Source organism: Spermophilus citellus (assembly GCF_964194105.1).
Source record: "Spermophilus citellus genome assembly, chromosome: 7".
Lineage (NCBI taxonomy): Eukaryota > Metazoa > Chordata > Mammalia > Rodentia > Sciuridae > Spermophilus > Spermophilus citellus.
The window spans coordinates 132,406,010-132,423,559 of record NC_138188.1 but is presented as its reverse complement, the minus strand read 5'-3'; the positions used below and the strand labels follow the sequence as shown (position 1 = coordinate 132,423,559).

At 32.8% G+C, this 17,550-nt stretch overlaps 1 protein-coding gene across 1 annotated transcript in view; it reads right to left on the bottom strand.

Annotated features, from left to right (window-relative positions):
* GBE1 (1,4-alpha-glucan branching enzyme 1) overlaps nucleotides 1-17,550 on the bottom strand; it is a 252,721-nt gene that overhangs the window by 61,129 nt on the left and 174,042 nt on the right. The window contains exons 10-12 of the mRNA XM_081301178.1: nucleotides 17,387-17,485; nucleotides 12,259-12,369; nucleotides 10,062-10,233 (exon numbers count right to left, since the gene is read on the bottom strand). Coding sequence (XP_081157304.1) covers nucleotides 10,062-10,233; nucleotides 12,259-12,369; nucleotides 17,387-17,485 — 382 coding nt within the window. The remainder of the gene's footprint in view (nucleotides 1-10,061; nucleotides 10,234-12,258; nucleotides 12,370-17,386; nucleotides 17,486-17,550) is intronic.

Here is a 17,550-nt window from a genome sequence, read left to right as displayed (position 1 = left end):
GTACATTAGGACAGGTGGTTCTGCTAATCCTTTATTGGTATGTTTCATCAACAAAATGAGGTTGTCTCTCAAGTGGGTCTTTGAGCTTAGATCAGGATTAAACAAAAGTTCAACACTCTATTGGTGACTCAAAGCTACTGAAAATTACGCTGTGTGTTAAGTTATCTTTATTCACATCTCCTAGGGTAGCATCCTCCCACCCCTCAACCAACACCTTAGGAGGAGAACCATTTGATAGAGCATCCTAGAACTAGCAATTTCCTCATATTTAGAGAACTCTTATGTGGGATATTGAGGCTCATGTTTGAGATATGAAGCTCTGAACTTTTTCTAAAATACTTTGTAAGAAAGAAGGTTTCATCAAATTCTATATAAAATGTTAAAGCATACAATTTCTGCAATAGTGTCGTTCCTTAACAACACTCCTATCCCCCTCACAGAGATCCACATGTTTAAAGCTTATGCCCACATTGGCTATACTAACAAGTGGAGAAACTTGATGGGGCCAGCTGGGCATGCCTGCAATTCCAGTGACTGGGGAGGCTCAGGCAGGTGGATCACAAATTCAACACCTGACTTAGCAACTCAGTGAGTCCTTAAGCAACTTAGTAATACCCTGTCTCAAAATTTTAAAAAAGGGCTAAGGATATGTCTCAGTGGTAAAGCTCCTCTGGATTCAATCTCCAGTACTAGAGCGGGGGAAAACTGAGTCTCAATGAGAGGTTTTTAGGTCATTGGGGATATGCCCTTCAAGGGGACTTCCTTCCTCTTTTTCCTTCCTGATGATGACATAAATGGTGTTGGTTTGCCATATGCTCATGCCATGATGTGCTGCTTCATCCCAGGCCCAAAGCAGTGGATACAACCAATTATGAACTGGAACCTCCAAAACCACAAGCCAAAACAAACATTTTTCTTCTTTACAAAAGTATTATCTCAGATAGTGACAGAAGATTAGCACAATCTATATTCTGCAAACTTAAGGTTCTACAACTTTTGGCGGGTGGTAGGAATACTGGGGCTCAAGCCCAGGGGCACTTTATCACTAAACTACATCCCCACTCCTTTTTGTTTTTAGAGACAGGGTCTTACTAAGTTGCTTAGGGCCTTGTTAATTTGCTGTGGCTGGTCTCAAACTTGCAATACTTCTGCCTCAGCCTCCAGAGCCTCTAGGACTACAGGAGTGTATTACTGTAACCAAGAAGGTTCTGCACCTTAATACTATGGTTTAAATAATATGGGTCTTCTTCTAATTCAGGGTTGTGTGCATAAAGAATCCACTCAGAGGCATATATAATATAGTGTATACACACAAACATTCAATATTTATACATAGAGAAAACACAAACTATATATGTGTGTACATATATACATATACATACATGCAGACCCCACTGAGAAAAATACAGATGTTAATGTTAGTAGCAATTGTACTTTTCCCACTGGTATTTATTATAAAATCCATGCCAATTTTATTATTTTGTTAGATTAGGAAATTTGTTCTGTAGCCTCCAAGTCAAAATCTGTGTATGTGATGATCTCACCATGAGGCATGGAGATGAAAAAGTGATTACGTGGGACTTCCCTGTGCTTAGAATTTTTCCTTCTAAATAGTAATAAAATGATATTCTTCCTCAAGGAGAAAGTAGGTTTGACCAAAAATCTATAGTGTATAAGGAATAATACTGCATTGGTGACATGTTCTGTATGGAAAAACAATCTTATTTTCCCAAAAAGTATCTTTAATGAAAATAAACTATTGAGCAATAGTAATAATATCTCCACTATTCTGAGTGGGTTTCTCCTGTAATAAATCAAAGACATGAATTCCTATTTCTGAGGTAAAAGTATTTAGGAGAAAGGAACCAAAACCAAATAAAACTTGCTTTTCTTCCCCTTGTCAACAACCAGATAATAACATTTTCATATCCCCAATGTTTGTCAATGCAAGTTGGTAGAGAAAAATGCAGATAAGATACATAACATTTGTCAGTACATTAAGACAAGGTTTCTCTAAAGTGTATCCTCAGCAAGAATGAGGGGAGAAAATCTTGTTCCTGAAAGCTAATCTGGCAGAAATAAGGAGCCTTTCTGGCACTGGGCATTTAAATCACAGAGGAGAAAAAGTAAGGGAATTCCCCAAGCTGGCCTGCAGTGGGTAGTCTTATCCTATGTTTTTTGTCCTACCTTCATTTTTGTACTTCCTTTGTTAGTGGATCTCTGTGTTGTACATCTATATATCAAAATCACTTGGTATGATTTTTAAATGCCAGAGCCTTACATCTGGCTCAGATGGTCTGGTAGACCTTAGGCTTCAGTATTTTAAAGCTCCCCAGATAATTGTTGTGGTGTTTCCTTTACTCTTTGCACACTGTCACAGTCATGGTAGGTTCTCATTAAAGCCAGCTAAAGTTGGTTATCAGTGGGCCATGAATCAAATCAGGCCCATTATTTTTAGGTCTCTGCCATTCAGAATATATGCTATTTGTGTTTAGGAGCATTTTAATGGGGCTTCAAGCCATTTACAACTGCTCATACTGAGAATTTTGGAGTTTTATAGACTTCTACAAGTCATGTTGCATTCAGTAAACTTGCCTCAACAAGCTAAAAGAAAATGCCAAAAATTAGCACTCCTGCTGTTCAGGAGAGTGTATTTTGTCTTCCTATAACTGCTTCAATTCCAGCACTTAGCAGGAAGACATTTAAATTTTTATTGTATTCCTATCTATCAGAAAAAGAAGAATTTACAAGTTTGACACTAAACAATCACAGATGGAAGATATGAAGTAAGATCACACATTTTACACTGAAGTCTAATGTAGCTATCAATAAATAGACTGACACTTAGGACAAAATCTATCTAACTTTCCCTGTGGCTTGGGGAGAATGTAAGATACTCATTAAAGAATGTCCCACAGAATTTTCAAATGTCAAAATACAATATAATCATATTGAGAAAATCCTTCAAATTTAGTAATGGAAATTTCATAACACTGCTGAGAGAGAAAATTGCTAGTTTGTAATTGTGCCTTTTTCTCCACAGGTATCACTCATTATAGGAACTAGAATAACATCATGATAATGAAATTCCTAAACAAGAAAGCAGGAGAAACATATGTGCACATATCAGATGACCCACATTATAAACAAAAAATAGTTTGTTCTCTAATAACGATTTTAGTTTGCACGTACGCCTCTTTATATACTTTATGTGCCAACCTTTTATATACAAACAATATAGAAATAACACAAGATGCTTCTAATTTACATTTTAAATATAGATATTTTAGAAAGTGTCTTGATAGCATCCAGGAGCAGACCCAGTCTGATTTGCCTTGTTTATTAAGGGAAGAACAAATCCAACCTCCTGGCCATTCACTGCTAGTTGAACTCATAGTCTAATCTCTTAGAACTTCCTTCCTCTTCTTTCCCCTTCTTCTCCAATCCTCCTGCTGTGCCCTCTACAATTTCTGTTCTACAACAGGAATACTTTCCTACATCTTTTATATCCTCTTGAAATTCTCTCTTCACTTCCTAGCCTTACAAATCCCTTGGAAATCTTTAAAAATTTTCTTTTTCAATGGCCAGACCACAGCCAAGACCAATTAAATCACAAATTCCAGAGGTAGAATGGAAACATCATTTTTAAAAACTCTCCAGGTAGCTCCATGGCACAGGTAATTTTTTTGTACCAATGATTTACTAGTTCTCTATCAGTTATTTGCTAGCACTTTCAAAGCCCTTCCTTCTTTTTTGACAGGTGCCTGACAAAACTCCTACCCTTGGTCAACCCTGGCTTTAAAAAGGCAGTAGACCGAGAGGCTAAAGGGAACTGAGAGAGAGGGATAGGAAAAAGGAGGAATTGTGGAATGAAACTGACTAAATTTTATGCTATGTACATATATGAACATACCAGTTAATTTCATATTTGTGTGTGTGTGTGTGTGTGTGTGTGTGTATATATATATATATATATATATATATATATATATATATATAAAGCATCAATTAAAAAACCGTAAATTAATAGAAGAAAAACCGGAAAAAATGGAACAGAAAAATGGAGTGGGAGACAAAAGTGGGGGAGACATGGAATATAGCTCAGATGTAGGGCAACCCTGGATTCAAGCACCAATATGGTGAGGTAGAGGAAGGGAGTTTGAAGTTTGAATTGGATTAATAGTAGTTTTCAAATTTTAATTCTCCAAATTTAGTTAGAATAAAGGAAGGTATGGGTTCTCATGGGACTATAAAAACCATAAAGGTAACTCTTTAAGCAAACTTGTCCATATGTCAGATTTTGAAAAAAATAATTCTACAATGCCTTATATAAAAGATAAATATAACCCCCAAATGCTTTTAGTGGTAGGAATCAGATTTTTAAAGTCAGAACAGTTTCATTCAGGATCTAAATCTTTACTAACAGGAAAAGCAGCATATTACTTTGAAATTGGGAAAAACAGGAAAGAATGAGGTTAAGTAAATTTCAGGTAGAGGGATAAGAAAAATGCAGAATTTTGGAAGTTTCATTTGTTACATCATTTTTCTTAGAGTTTTCGGCACATACAGCTCCTCCTACATATTTTAAGTTACTTCCTCCTTTTCTTTTTTTCCCCCTACATGGAACAAGGAAGAGACTTGATATGGAAACAATGAGTTTAACTTGAATGAATAAATGAGTAAATGAATGAATGAGCAAACAAATTAGTGAGTCTTGATGATCCCAGACTTCTGATATTTCATAATGTCACAGGCAATATTTTATTATAAAAATGTGAGTTTTCAGTTTCTAGATTACTGCTATTTATAGTAGTGAAATCTTGCTTGATCTGTTGACTTAACTTTGCTAGTTCAGTTTTTCTAATGAGAAATTTGAATCATTTATGTTTTGAGATATACCAGAGTTATAATGTGGCATTACAATTTCAAATCAAATGAAGTGTACTTATTTAAAAAGTGTTCGTCTCTAATGCTATAAGCCCCAAAAGGAAGAGAGAGAGAAAAAAAGACAACTGAGAAAGCAAAGCTTCTATTACAAGAATAATTCTTGATTTCATTTAAAGGTTTCTGAACAAGTGAAATATTAATGTGACAGTATTGAAAATGATTTAGGTCACTCTGCTTTTGAATCTCAACCCATATATGATGAAACCAAAGAAGATAAAATCAAATGGGGGGTGGGGGGAGACAAATAACTTCCTTTGACACCAAACTGGCAACAAAGCTACTGATAAAAAGATGCAGTTTCTACCAGAAAACCAAGCTATTCTTCTTAGAGTTATTAGATAAGAGACTTGATTACTTTAAATGAAAAAAAATTGTTATTGTTAACTACCCATTATACCTTTCTCTTCACTCTTGTCCAGTTTAGTGTAGAGTTATAAAGAACTCTCTGAAAAGCTAGAGGATATTCTTTAAAAGCCACTTGTGATTCAATGATGATATTTTTAGTTTATAAAAATTCACATTTTAAAAACTATTCAGTAATTTTACTTCATTTTCTAATTTATGGTTGTCTTCTGATTGTTTATTTTTTTGATTCTAAAATTGCATGCTATCTCATCTGCCAACGTTTTAAATCACAAGGTATATGCTTAATATTTATATTTTAATTTGTTTTATTTGATATTTTAAAATGCTTATAGGTAGTTCTATCTAAGATCGAATAAATATTTGCTTTCCTCTCTCTTTTTATACTTCTAAGCAGTCTGTAACTAAAGAAGGCTATTATGTTGTTATTTTGGTATTATATGAAAGTAAGACTGAAGTATCAGCATTGGTATTTTTTCCTGATCGTGTGATCAATAGAAACAGTAACCAATTTACTTACCTAAACTCATCTTTATATCAATTCCTGAGGAACCACGTGATAAAAACATGTGACTATTCACCCCCAACTCATGGGATTAGGAGATTATAATATTTCCATGATAACCAGGTAATCATCAGAAAACCGGGCAAACTATATTCCTATCTTCATTATTTTTCTTCCTTTGAATTGCCTTTTCAGTTTATCTACATAAAATTAACATATATTCACTGAGGTCATCTCATGTGTGAGCAGCTATTTTTCATATTTATTTTTAACCATCAAATATACTTAATTAGAGATTACAAAAAAAATAAAGACATTCACATAGGTTGCCAGCCATCATACTTCATTTTTCTAAACCATATCCTTTGAGTTATATTACAAATATAAAAAAGTAAACTATCTGGCCACTCAGTCATTAATAAAAGATCTTTATTACTGAATAATTCAAAATATTTTTTAAATGAGTGAAATCACCCTTTTTATTATTATACTTGTCAATCAGCATATGACCTCTAAATTGATTTATTTAGGCTTGAGTTGTTTTCATTTGCTTGACATTTAATATTCTCAATTGATTTTAATCTCAAATTATCACCCCATTGCTTCAGTTATATACCTAAACTATTTTTTGCTAACCTCACTGCCTGGTTCTCTCGTGCCTTCCCCATTTATCTGGATAAAGCAGTTCCTAAATTTCACCCCAAATCTCCTAACCCACTTTCCTACATATTGGTATGATACTCTTTGCTCATCTCTTTCCCTATCTCTAGTGTATATACTAGTAAAAAGACACTTGTCTGTCATTTGTTTGTTTCCTCTTATGAGTTTTGAGGTCTAGAGGGCAAGAACAATTTTTCAGATCCAAATATACCACTATACAATACATAGTAAATATAGTAGATATATAAAAATATCTGAAGAATGAATTTTATAAATTGTGATAAAAATAATCTAGAAAATGTTATGAATATATTAAAATTATAATTTAAATTGACACATATCTCAAATTCATTAACTCTTTAAGTTGAACTTGCCTTTAGAGTTAAGTTGCCTCCTCTCCTGCTCTCCCTCTCCTTCTCCCTTACCTTTGGCTCTTCTTTCTTTCCTTCTCCCTGATCCCTCCCTTCCCTTTCTCTTTCTTCCTTTGTGTTTGTGTACATAGAAATTCTGTGCACAGGTACACCAGAAATACATATCAAATTGGCTTTGATGCTCTAGACATGTGTACAGACCATGTATATATAAAAACAATGCAATAGATACATAATACTTGTTAACTGATGAATATGATACTGCCTTATCAGAGATATGAAAACAGAGGAGGCAAATTCAGATTCCTCATACATGAAAGCTAAGATTGTTTTAGTAGCAACACTCAATATACATCATTGTCAATGAAAAACAAACAACAACAAAAAAAGAAATATTTACTCTTGGTAAGACTGCAGAAATGGCTTCATGTATCACATAAAATGGGAAGACACCACAGTTACTGAAGGCTTTTAAGGAGGACAATAACATGATCAGACAAAGAGGGATATATGTATTTAAAATCATGAAGCTAATGGGGAGAAATATTATATTCCATAAATAATATAAAGAATCAGACATTTTATAACCATTAGGAGATAACTGATTTCAAAGTTAGTAGAAGAATGTTCAATTTAGTTAAGATACTGAGAAGGAATCTTTTAAAAAGAGGTGTTAGAGCTAAAATTAGAAGCCACTTTTTTTCAAAGACAAAGAAAGAATAAAACTACAAAAGAACTCTCATTCTTATACCAAAGAATAACCTCAAAATTATATTTGATACCAAAATGTCAATTTACCAATCTTTTAGAAATAAAAAGATGTTATAATTATGTCTGTTTATTGTATTACTATTAAAAGTTCCACAAGAAGAGTTTCCAAAGCATAAGAGACACTCAGTTTGTCCTAGTTGATTTTATACAATTCAAATGATAATATTAATATTCCAGTAAGTTTATGGAGTTCCCAGATTTGTCAATGCCCTAGCTCTCTGGAAAATGCTTCTACCCTCAGGAGAACACTGACCAAGAAACAACAAATACTTCAGATTATTAAATTTTATCAGACCTTTCTTATTTAAAGTTATTAATTTTAAATTAGATATGGCCATTAAGTGTCTATCAGGTACAGATGGCTTTGTTCTAATCTAATGCTTGCCTTGAGGCTCTGCTATGCACACAGGTCTGGATTCAAGTCTTCCTACAAAAAAGACTCAGCCAACGGACTATATTATGCATTTATAACTAGTGACACTCTAGACTATTAATGGAGGTAAACTGATGTTACAGCATTCAGACCAAAGCAGCAGACTGAATTAGAACTTTTAGATTTTCAGATGTTGGCTTCAAGAATCAATGACACAGGACTAAATACATGAAAAGAGACATCTATTTTATTTTGTTCTCTGAAAAATTGTGTTGGTGTATGTGTGTGTGTGTGTGTGTGTGTGTGTATATTTATAAGTCCTTTCTATAAAACAATTTAATGGACCATGCTCTCATAAACAAAAATATAAAACATTTTAAATCTCCCTCTAACACCCTGTTCTCCAAATTTTACATGGTGACAAACTTATTTGCATAGACAAACTTATTTGACAAACTTATTTGTTATGGTTTGGATATGAGGTATCTCCCAAAAGCTCACCTGTGACAATGCAAGAAGGTTCAGAGGAGAAATGATTGGGTTATAAGATTCTAAACCAATCAGTGAGTTAATCCCTTGATAGGCATTAACTGAGTGGTAACTTAAATGGTAGGGTATGGCTAGAGGAAGTGGGAATTAGGGTGTGGCTTCTGGCAAGTAGAGACCTCTCTCTCTGGATTATTATGTGAGATGCTTCCCTCTGCCACACACTTCTGCCATAATGTTCAGCCTCATCGTGAGTCCTAAGGAATGGGGCCAGTCGTCTTTGGACTGAGTCCTCTGAAGCCATGATCCCTCAAATAAACTTTTCCTCCTCTATAGTTGTTCTGGTTAGATCCTACTAGAGCAGCGAAAAATCTGACTGAAGTATTCATAGAGTCCAAATTTTCACAAGAATATACTTGAAGAGATTTATTCTGTAGCCAAGGCCTTACTGGGATGGTGATGTTAAAGTCTGATACAATTATGCAAGGTAGGACCAGTTGCTTTTATGGAACCAATGCTGACTTTGGTTAAGGTTCCAAGTCCATCCAGGAAAACTGGCCTGATGCTTGGTTGATGGGCTGCAGATTCCCAGGTCAGGAAGGTTATTTCCTGACAGCCAGGAGTATTAACAAATTTTGGCAACACTGAGAAGAGAGCAAAATATTCAAAGGTACAGTAGTATAGGTAAAATCCAACATAAGATTTCTTGGGCTTGTCTTCCTAACTTGCAGTTAGCAAATAAAAGAGACTTAAAAATCCAGGGTCTGAGGTTGTAGTTCAGGGGAGGGGTGCTTGCCTAGCATGTGTGAGGCACTGGGTTTGATTCTTAGCACTACATAAATATAAATTTTTAAAAATAAGGGTATTGTGTCCATCTACAATTAAAAATTTTTTAAAAAGTCTGAGACTTCATATGAAAACTTTCAGACAAAAATGCATAAACCAAATGCTCTGAGGCTTTTGTCATAAAAAAATAACTTGGCTTACTGTATATATTTTCCAGTCTGTTTCTCTGTAGCCTAAAAGCTGGTAAAATCCTCTAAAATTCAAGTGTTAAAAAAGATTGTTATTGACCAAATAGAATACAAAAATATATTAGTTAGTATCTGTTTCATCATTTAACATCCTTCAGATAATAATGTCCTTCAAATATTCATTTCTATTTTAAAAAAATATTTTGCTTGTCACAATACTCTTGAGCCTTGGTTTTCACATTTATGACAGAGGTATCATGTGGACAATTACCTCAAAGAAGACTACTAATAATGATTTAATACATTATTACATAACTGCTACATATTACCTATGTTTAATGTAACACACAGCAATAATAAAACTCAGAATGATTAAAATCCGAACAATAATTCCAGTTTGAAAAAATAGTTTAGCATAGTTGTTGTCAGAAATATTCAATAAAATACCAGCTTTTAGAGTGTGGTTTTGCATCATGTGTAATAGTAGTTGTATAATAATTTAATTTTTCAATTTATGCATGACATTATATTAAATCAGTATATTCTACAAGATTTATGTGATATATAATATTAGTTAACTTTTCAAACACAGAATGGTAACTTACACTTACCCATAAAATTGAGATAGCCTTCTCCTCCAAGCGCATGAGTAATGAGTCGAATCATTTTATGAAGCTGTATTCCACGATCAATAACTGGAGTAAAAGGAGCTAGAACACTCATGTTTGTATACATTTCAGCATCCATCAACCAAAATGCCAGTGTCTTATCACCAACCAGTGCCTACATAAATAAAAGTTACTGAGATAAATGAAGAGCAGTGGTACTAAGCATCAGTGATTTACACTATAACATGAGGCTACACAGGAGGGAAAACAATTGTAGGAAAGGTTTTTGGATTAGCATTAATTTCATGTATTTTTTCCAATAGTTACTTTCTATGCTGAACATGGGCTGGTAAAAATAACTTAAGAGATCTATTCATTTGTTTTACGATTGATTCTTATTTTTAAAATATCTTGAAAAAACTCATGATAAGGTATATGAACATTTGTTACACTTGAACTGACATTTAAGATTTTCTTAAACAGGGGCTGAGGCTGTAACTCAAAGGCAGAGCACTTGCTTAGCATGTGTGAGGCACTGGCTTCAATTTTAGAACCACGTAAAAATAAAACAAAATAAAGGTATGCTGTCCATTTACAATTACAAAAATAAAAATTAAAAAAAAGATTTTCTTAAACACACATTTATAATAATGGCAACAATATTACATAGATTTTTTTTAAAAGATTTGATTCTGAAACAATGGATATGTTTCTAAAAAATCATCTATATATACACTTAAGATAATGTTATATGTATATTGCACTGATTCGTTCTGCCATTTTTCTTAAATATAAATTTACTTTCTCATTGTATTTGCCATTTAACCAACATTTAGTTTGTTTTATCTAAAAGAGAATAATAGAAACTCAGAAAAGCCCTGAGTAGCAGAAGGAAGGCCTCCTAACAATCTGAACTATTCATGGCTAAAAACAGCAAAGTATTCATCACCAACAAAACAATAACATATAGTGAAATGTACAACAGAAGACAATCTGCAATCTTAGTATTCTATTACAATTATTTTCAGTTTTAGAAAACAAATTCACTTACAAACCTATTCAATCACTAACCTATTTTAATAAAAATGACTCCTTTAAAGTACTACTACAAGATCTATAGCACTAATCAGTGCTAGTTCTTATGCAATTTGTCTTTCCTACTCATTTTGAATTATTTGTTTATATGCTTAAGTTTACTTTTGTAACCTGCCTGAAACTTGTGATCCTCCTGCCTCAGCCTCCCGAGTTGCTGGGACTACAAATGTGTGCCACAAGGCCTGGCATGAATCTTTCAAGTACAAAACAATTCTTAGGAAATTTGTTTCTTTAAAGACCTGATAGAAAGTTATAAAAACAAACCTTTCAGTTTCTTCTTCTATTTGCTTATTCCAGTCATGTAATCTTTTAAACATACAAAATTAACATGCTGGGAATTTATACTGTATTATAACTTCTAGTAGTTTGCAATACAAAGAAATAACTTTTGTGTATATTTTCCTTGTTCACTATGTTACATATTTGGGGATAAGTTCTCATTCCTCATAACCCTCCACCCCTTAAATTAATATTTTTTTTTCCAGTTTGGGCACTGATATTTTTTACAAGCATTTATTTCATCTGTTTTATGGTCAAGGATATTGTATATTTTGTTTTTGAAAAAAATCACTGTCCCAATTCAAAAGGAGCAAAATTTAGGATAAGTCTACTTCTTGGGTTAGCAAATTTCTGTAAAAGTTCAAACAAATATTTTAAACACTGTAAACCATTTTCTCTCAGTTACTCAAACCTGCTATGATGGCTGAACAAAAAAATATATAAATGAATCGGCATGGCTCTATTCAAATTAACTTTATTCACAGATTAACTTTATTTACAAAAACAGGCAGCAGATATATTTCATCCTTGGGCCTTATAGCTATTCTTAAATCCCTACTCTATTTATACTTTTAACAATTACAGGAGAAACCTGTATATCAAATGGCCAATTTTGTCTAAAATATCATAGAAATTTCTTGTTTTGTTTCTGTTTTCTTAATATACTTTCAGAAATTAAAAAAAATTTGTTGCCTCATTTTTATCTATAATTTTTTTATATTTAAATAATAAGAAGATAAATATTGAGTGTGTGTGTGTGTGTGTGTGTGTGTGTGTGAGAGAGAGAGAGAGAGAGAGAAATGAATTTATACACAAATTCATTTACCTGATCATGGCTCTCTGCATAAGCAATGCACTTTTCAAGGTAGCGTCTATTTGTGAGTGTGTATACTATATTGCCCATATTCCAATCTTCGTCTTTAAATTCTTTAATGAGCTATACATAAAAAAGAAAAATAAACTTCTGAGTAAACCATTATTTATCTTATTTTAAATCTCAATCTGAGGGCCTATATTATGTAGTTCACATTATTTGACTTGTAGATAAAACCTCATCCACATAGAAACAATATCATTGTTTAAATTTTTACTGAAATCAATTTTGTACAAAATATTTAACAGAAAATGATAAAGGATATATGCTGGAGTGTGTGGTTTGCTTTTGTTTGGATAGGTTAATAATACTTTAGGATTTTTGCCACTCTGCTTTCCTGCAATAAGTGCCCACAGTACAGTGTTGTAGCACAAAATGTCTTCCTGTAACTTTCACAGACAAGAAATACACTTGTACATTTTTAGATTTGAATGAAAAAGTTTTAGCAGGAAGAATGTATTGTTCCATTCTTAAACAATAATAAATGAAACAACAATTATTTCAAAGTTTAAAGGTTAATCATCATAAAATAATTATCATCTTAATAGATCACACTGATTTTGTTTCTACTTCATTTTCTTCTACCCCATAACATTGTTTTGATGCTATTGACCTTGCCAAGATCTGATAGTTGCCTCCTGGATCTGTAATTGCTCCTTCTTAGGTAATACTTGCTGTACAGGACACTGTGGACCCTCTACCTTTCCCAAGAATTCTATTTCTTGGTCCTCTGCCTTTCCCAAGAATTCTATTTCTTGGTCTACCACTGTGAATCTTGTTTTATTTTTTCCACCCCTCTGGACATCTTGAAAATTCTCTTTCTCTACATGTGTTCCTCAAGGTTATATCCTAAATATAATCTCTCTCTTTTATTCAACATACTCTTTCTAAAGATCCACTTCTCTTCTCTCTTCAGTGCCAAATAGATTCTGTTTTAGGGAGAATTCTAAGATGGCCCACATGCTTCCTATTCCCTCCTATTTAATCCCCTTACATCACGTGTTAGTGTGATCTTTGACTATGATAGATAAACTCAAAAAAAAAACACAGTGATAAAATAATTCAATAAGGTTTTAAGATGTTAAATGTGTGGAATCTGTTATACTGCAAATTGAAAACAAGTGTCAATTTCACTATAGAATGCACTATTAATACTTGCAACAATATGGATGAATCTCTAGTAAGATGAATTTATTTCTAGACAGATTCTCACAAATTTTGATTGTGTCTTCCTTTGCTGACTTAATACTCTGTAGAGTACACACTTGTTTATCTACTCATTGCGGTCATTAAGCACCAGAAAGACCATTTTAGGCAGAATAAGTGTTACCACAGATTTCCACAAACCAAATCCCACAATCTCTGAATATATTACTTTACAGACATTTACAGATGAATTGAAGTTAAGAACATTGAGATAGGAACATTATCCTGGATTACCTGGATGGGCCCATGTAATGAAAATGATCCTTCTAAATAGAAAATTTGAGTCAGAGTAAGAAAGAAATTTGAAGATGCTCTCCTGCTGGCTTTGAAGACGGAAGAAAGAGCCACAAGTCAAGGAATAGAAGTGGAATTTAGGAGCTATAAAATTCAAGAAAATGAATTCTCTCCTGGAGCCTCCCAAAGAAATAACACTGCCAACACCTTGATTTTAAATTAGCAAGGCATATTTTAGATTTGTGACAAACAGAACTGTATAAAGTTCTGTTGTTTTAAGCCACTAAATTTGTGGTAATTGCATATAACAATAGGAAACTAATGTGTAGACCTACACAAATATGCCCCACTGATTTATTTATTTTTGCAGTCCTGGGCATCAAACCCAAGGCTTCATACATGCTAAGTAGCATTGCCAGCCCCTCAACTAATTTTTGGCAAAGGCAATTAATTTAGTGGAAGGACAGATTTTTCAATGAATGATGTTGGGAGAAATAGACATCTACATGCAAGGAAAATAAATTAAATCCCAGGCTAAATCAAGCTAAGATTTCTAATCCTGCACAAAGATAATCCCAAAATAGATTATATTTTTTAAATAACTCAGTATAGATCATAGACTTAACTATAAAAAGTAATACTGTCACAAATATTTAGTAGAAAGCACTGGAAAATTCAGAGGTCTGAAACTCAATAAAAAAAACCAAAAACTTGACCTTTAAAGCTCTATAATAAATCCAATTAGAAAATGGTCAAAAGACATAAATATGCATCTTACCAAAGAGGGCATACAGAAGGCAAACAGGAACATGTAACATATTTACCATCTTAATCCATTAAGAAATACAGATGAAAACCATAGTGACAAATATTTACACATCTACTAGAATGAATAAAATGAAAAGTAGAGCCGGGTATGGTGACGCAAGCCTGTAATCCCAGCAGCTTGGGAGGTTGAGACAGGAGAACCATGAGTTCAAAGCTAGCCTTAGCAACTGTGAGGTGCTAAGCAACTCAGTGAGAACTCGTCTGTAAAGAAAATACAAAATAGGGCTGGGGATGTGGCTCAGTAGTCAAGTACTTTAGTTCAATCCTTGGTACTCCCCCCCACCATATACACACCACCAAAAAAAAAAGACAAGACAAGACAATAACACATAATGGCAAAAATAAAATAAAGATTTCTCAAAAGTTGCTAGTGGGAATACAAAATAGTATAGTCACTCTAGAAACAGTTTCTTTAAAAATTAAATGTACAACTGTCATGACTCAGTAATTGCACTGTTATCATTTATCACATAGTAATGAAAACTTATGGTCACATAAAAAAATTGTACATAAACATTCATAGGGGCTTTATTCATAATAGTCACAATGTGGAAACAATCCAGATGTTTTTCGATGAATAGTTAAACAAACTGGAATATTCATAGTATGGAATGTTATTTGGAGATAAAAAGGAATTCACTACTAATACATGCCAACAATGTGGATGAATCTCCAGATAATTTTGCTAAGTGAATGTGTCAATCCAGAAAGGTTACACACTGAATTGAAAAACAAAGAAATGTAGATCATGTCAGTAATTGCCAGAGGTTTAGCAATAATTGTGGGTAAAAGAAACGGAGATGTGGTATAAGAGGCAACAGGAAGTAACTTGTGTTGAAGGAAGTATTATATTATAACTGCAAGTGAATATACAATTATTTCAATTTTAAAACATTAGCTTCATTATTTATTAAACAAATCATTAAACCAAAATGATATTTCAAATCATTGGTTATAAAATAATACAAATAGAACATAACTTGTGTTCCAATAACAAAAACAAATGAGATCTAGCATTCTAATCTTATATCCTATGGGTCAATAACTGTACATGCCACATATATTCTGAAAACAGATGTTATTCGATTTAATACTCTTGCATGTTTTATTATCATTTGGTGGAATAACCATCATTAATTTTTTCTAAAATGCACAAGATACAAAATAAGAGGAAAATTACTCTGCTAAGGATGTTTAAAAATATATCATTTTAATTCTCTAGGTTTATATTAACTAAAGTTCCCACTTTGGCAATAAAAAAAGATTTTTAAATAATTTCATAAAATAGAAATTGACATCAGTCTTCAGAATATTTATAATCCAGGAAGACAGGAATGATCATATATATCATATATAGAAAGACACCTTTTTTTCCCTATTTGTATGATACTCTGCCTACTACCAATAGTACCTTGAAGACACACACTATTGAAATGTTTATTAGGTTAAATTTAAAGATTTGTAAAAAAAAAAATGCCATAAATATTCCAAGAAGAATATATCCTACTGTGAGCTACGATTATGTTGGAAATAATTCTAGGTTCATGTACACATTGGAATATTCTTTAATCTGCACATAGATTGGTAAAAGCTTTTCAGCAAGAGATTAACAAGTAAGATTTGGCAATTATAAGGGAAAGAAGTCTGTAGGGAAGTCTAAAACGAGTAAAATATGAGAACTGATAACCATATTTATATCAAGGTAAAAACTTTAAAAATGACATTATTTTTTAAAAATAACAAATATAAGGAAGTCTTTTAATGTATTAAAGCCAGAACAGTCATCAGCCTGCTTGATTTCTAACAAATCTTTGTAAAATCCTTGCTTTTAAATCTGTTGTATAAAGAATCATTACAAATGGAGAAGCAGAAGTCATATTGGTAGTGAATTAAGATCACAGATGTACACTGCATAAATCCCCTGGGGGCATGGAAAGACAGTAAAATATCACAAAAGTCACATCTTTCAGAGTAGGTTCTATGGTTTTCCGATATAAAGTTAAGGATTTCTCCTACTCTTATCACATGGAACCAGTTCATTCCCCTACTAGAGGAAACCTCTGATTATTTATATAGATATATATGACCGACACTAGATAAATTCAGCCCATGCTCATACACATGGCCACTCAAAAATATTCTAAATCAAACCTAAGTTTACATAATAACTTTGGTCCTTTAGGTAAATAGTAAATTTTAAAATAAATAAATAAATATATGTGTGTGTGTGTGTGTGTGTGTGTGTGTGTGTGTGTAACCCCAAAACAACTGGAACTGTCATTAAATTTAATAAAATTTCATTGAGAAATACTGTATAAAGTAAAATACATGAATTATTCATTGTGTCTGACAACTGTAAGAACTTTCAAATGCTGAATGAAGGAATGTGTATGTATACAAATTTGCTGAGGAAACACCAAACTATGAAGCAAGTACCAGGGGGAAGTAAGGAGTAACTTCTATATTAATGGTTGATATCAAGGCAGAAATGAATCCTTTGATAAAGTTCAATGCATTTTAACTATTGAGCAAAGAAGTTTCACACAATCACATTGATAATGCAAGTCTCCATTTATACAGCCAACACTATATTACTCATATTTTCCCTTGACTGAATAACATAAATGTGAATAGTTAACAGTATTAATTTTAAAGTTTGAGAACCACCTTATTAAAAAGCACATGAATAGATACCCTAATGGGAGAATTTAATATTCTAATGTACCTAATGATCATTAGTAAGAAATAGATTCAGGAAAAAAAAAAAATCAACCTAGCATCCACAGGAAAAAATGTTTACATGAAATCTTACCTGGATCCATTTATCTGGAATTGCCATCGCTAATCGATAGTCAAAACCACCACCTCCCTGGGAAATTGGAGAACACAGAGCCGGCATTCCTGATACATCCTAAAATGAAATATGTTAGTATTATCAGTTCATTTACTCACACTTGTAGTAAATATTTTCCTGAC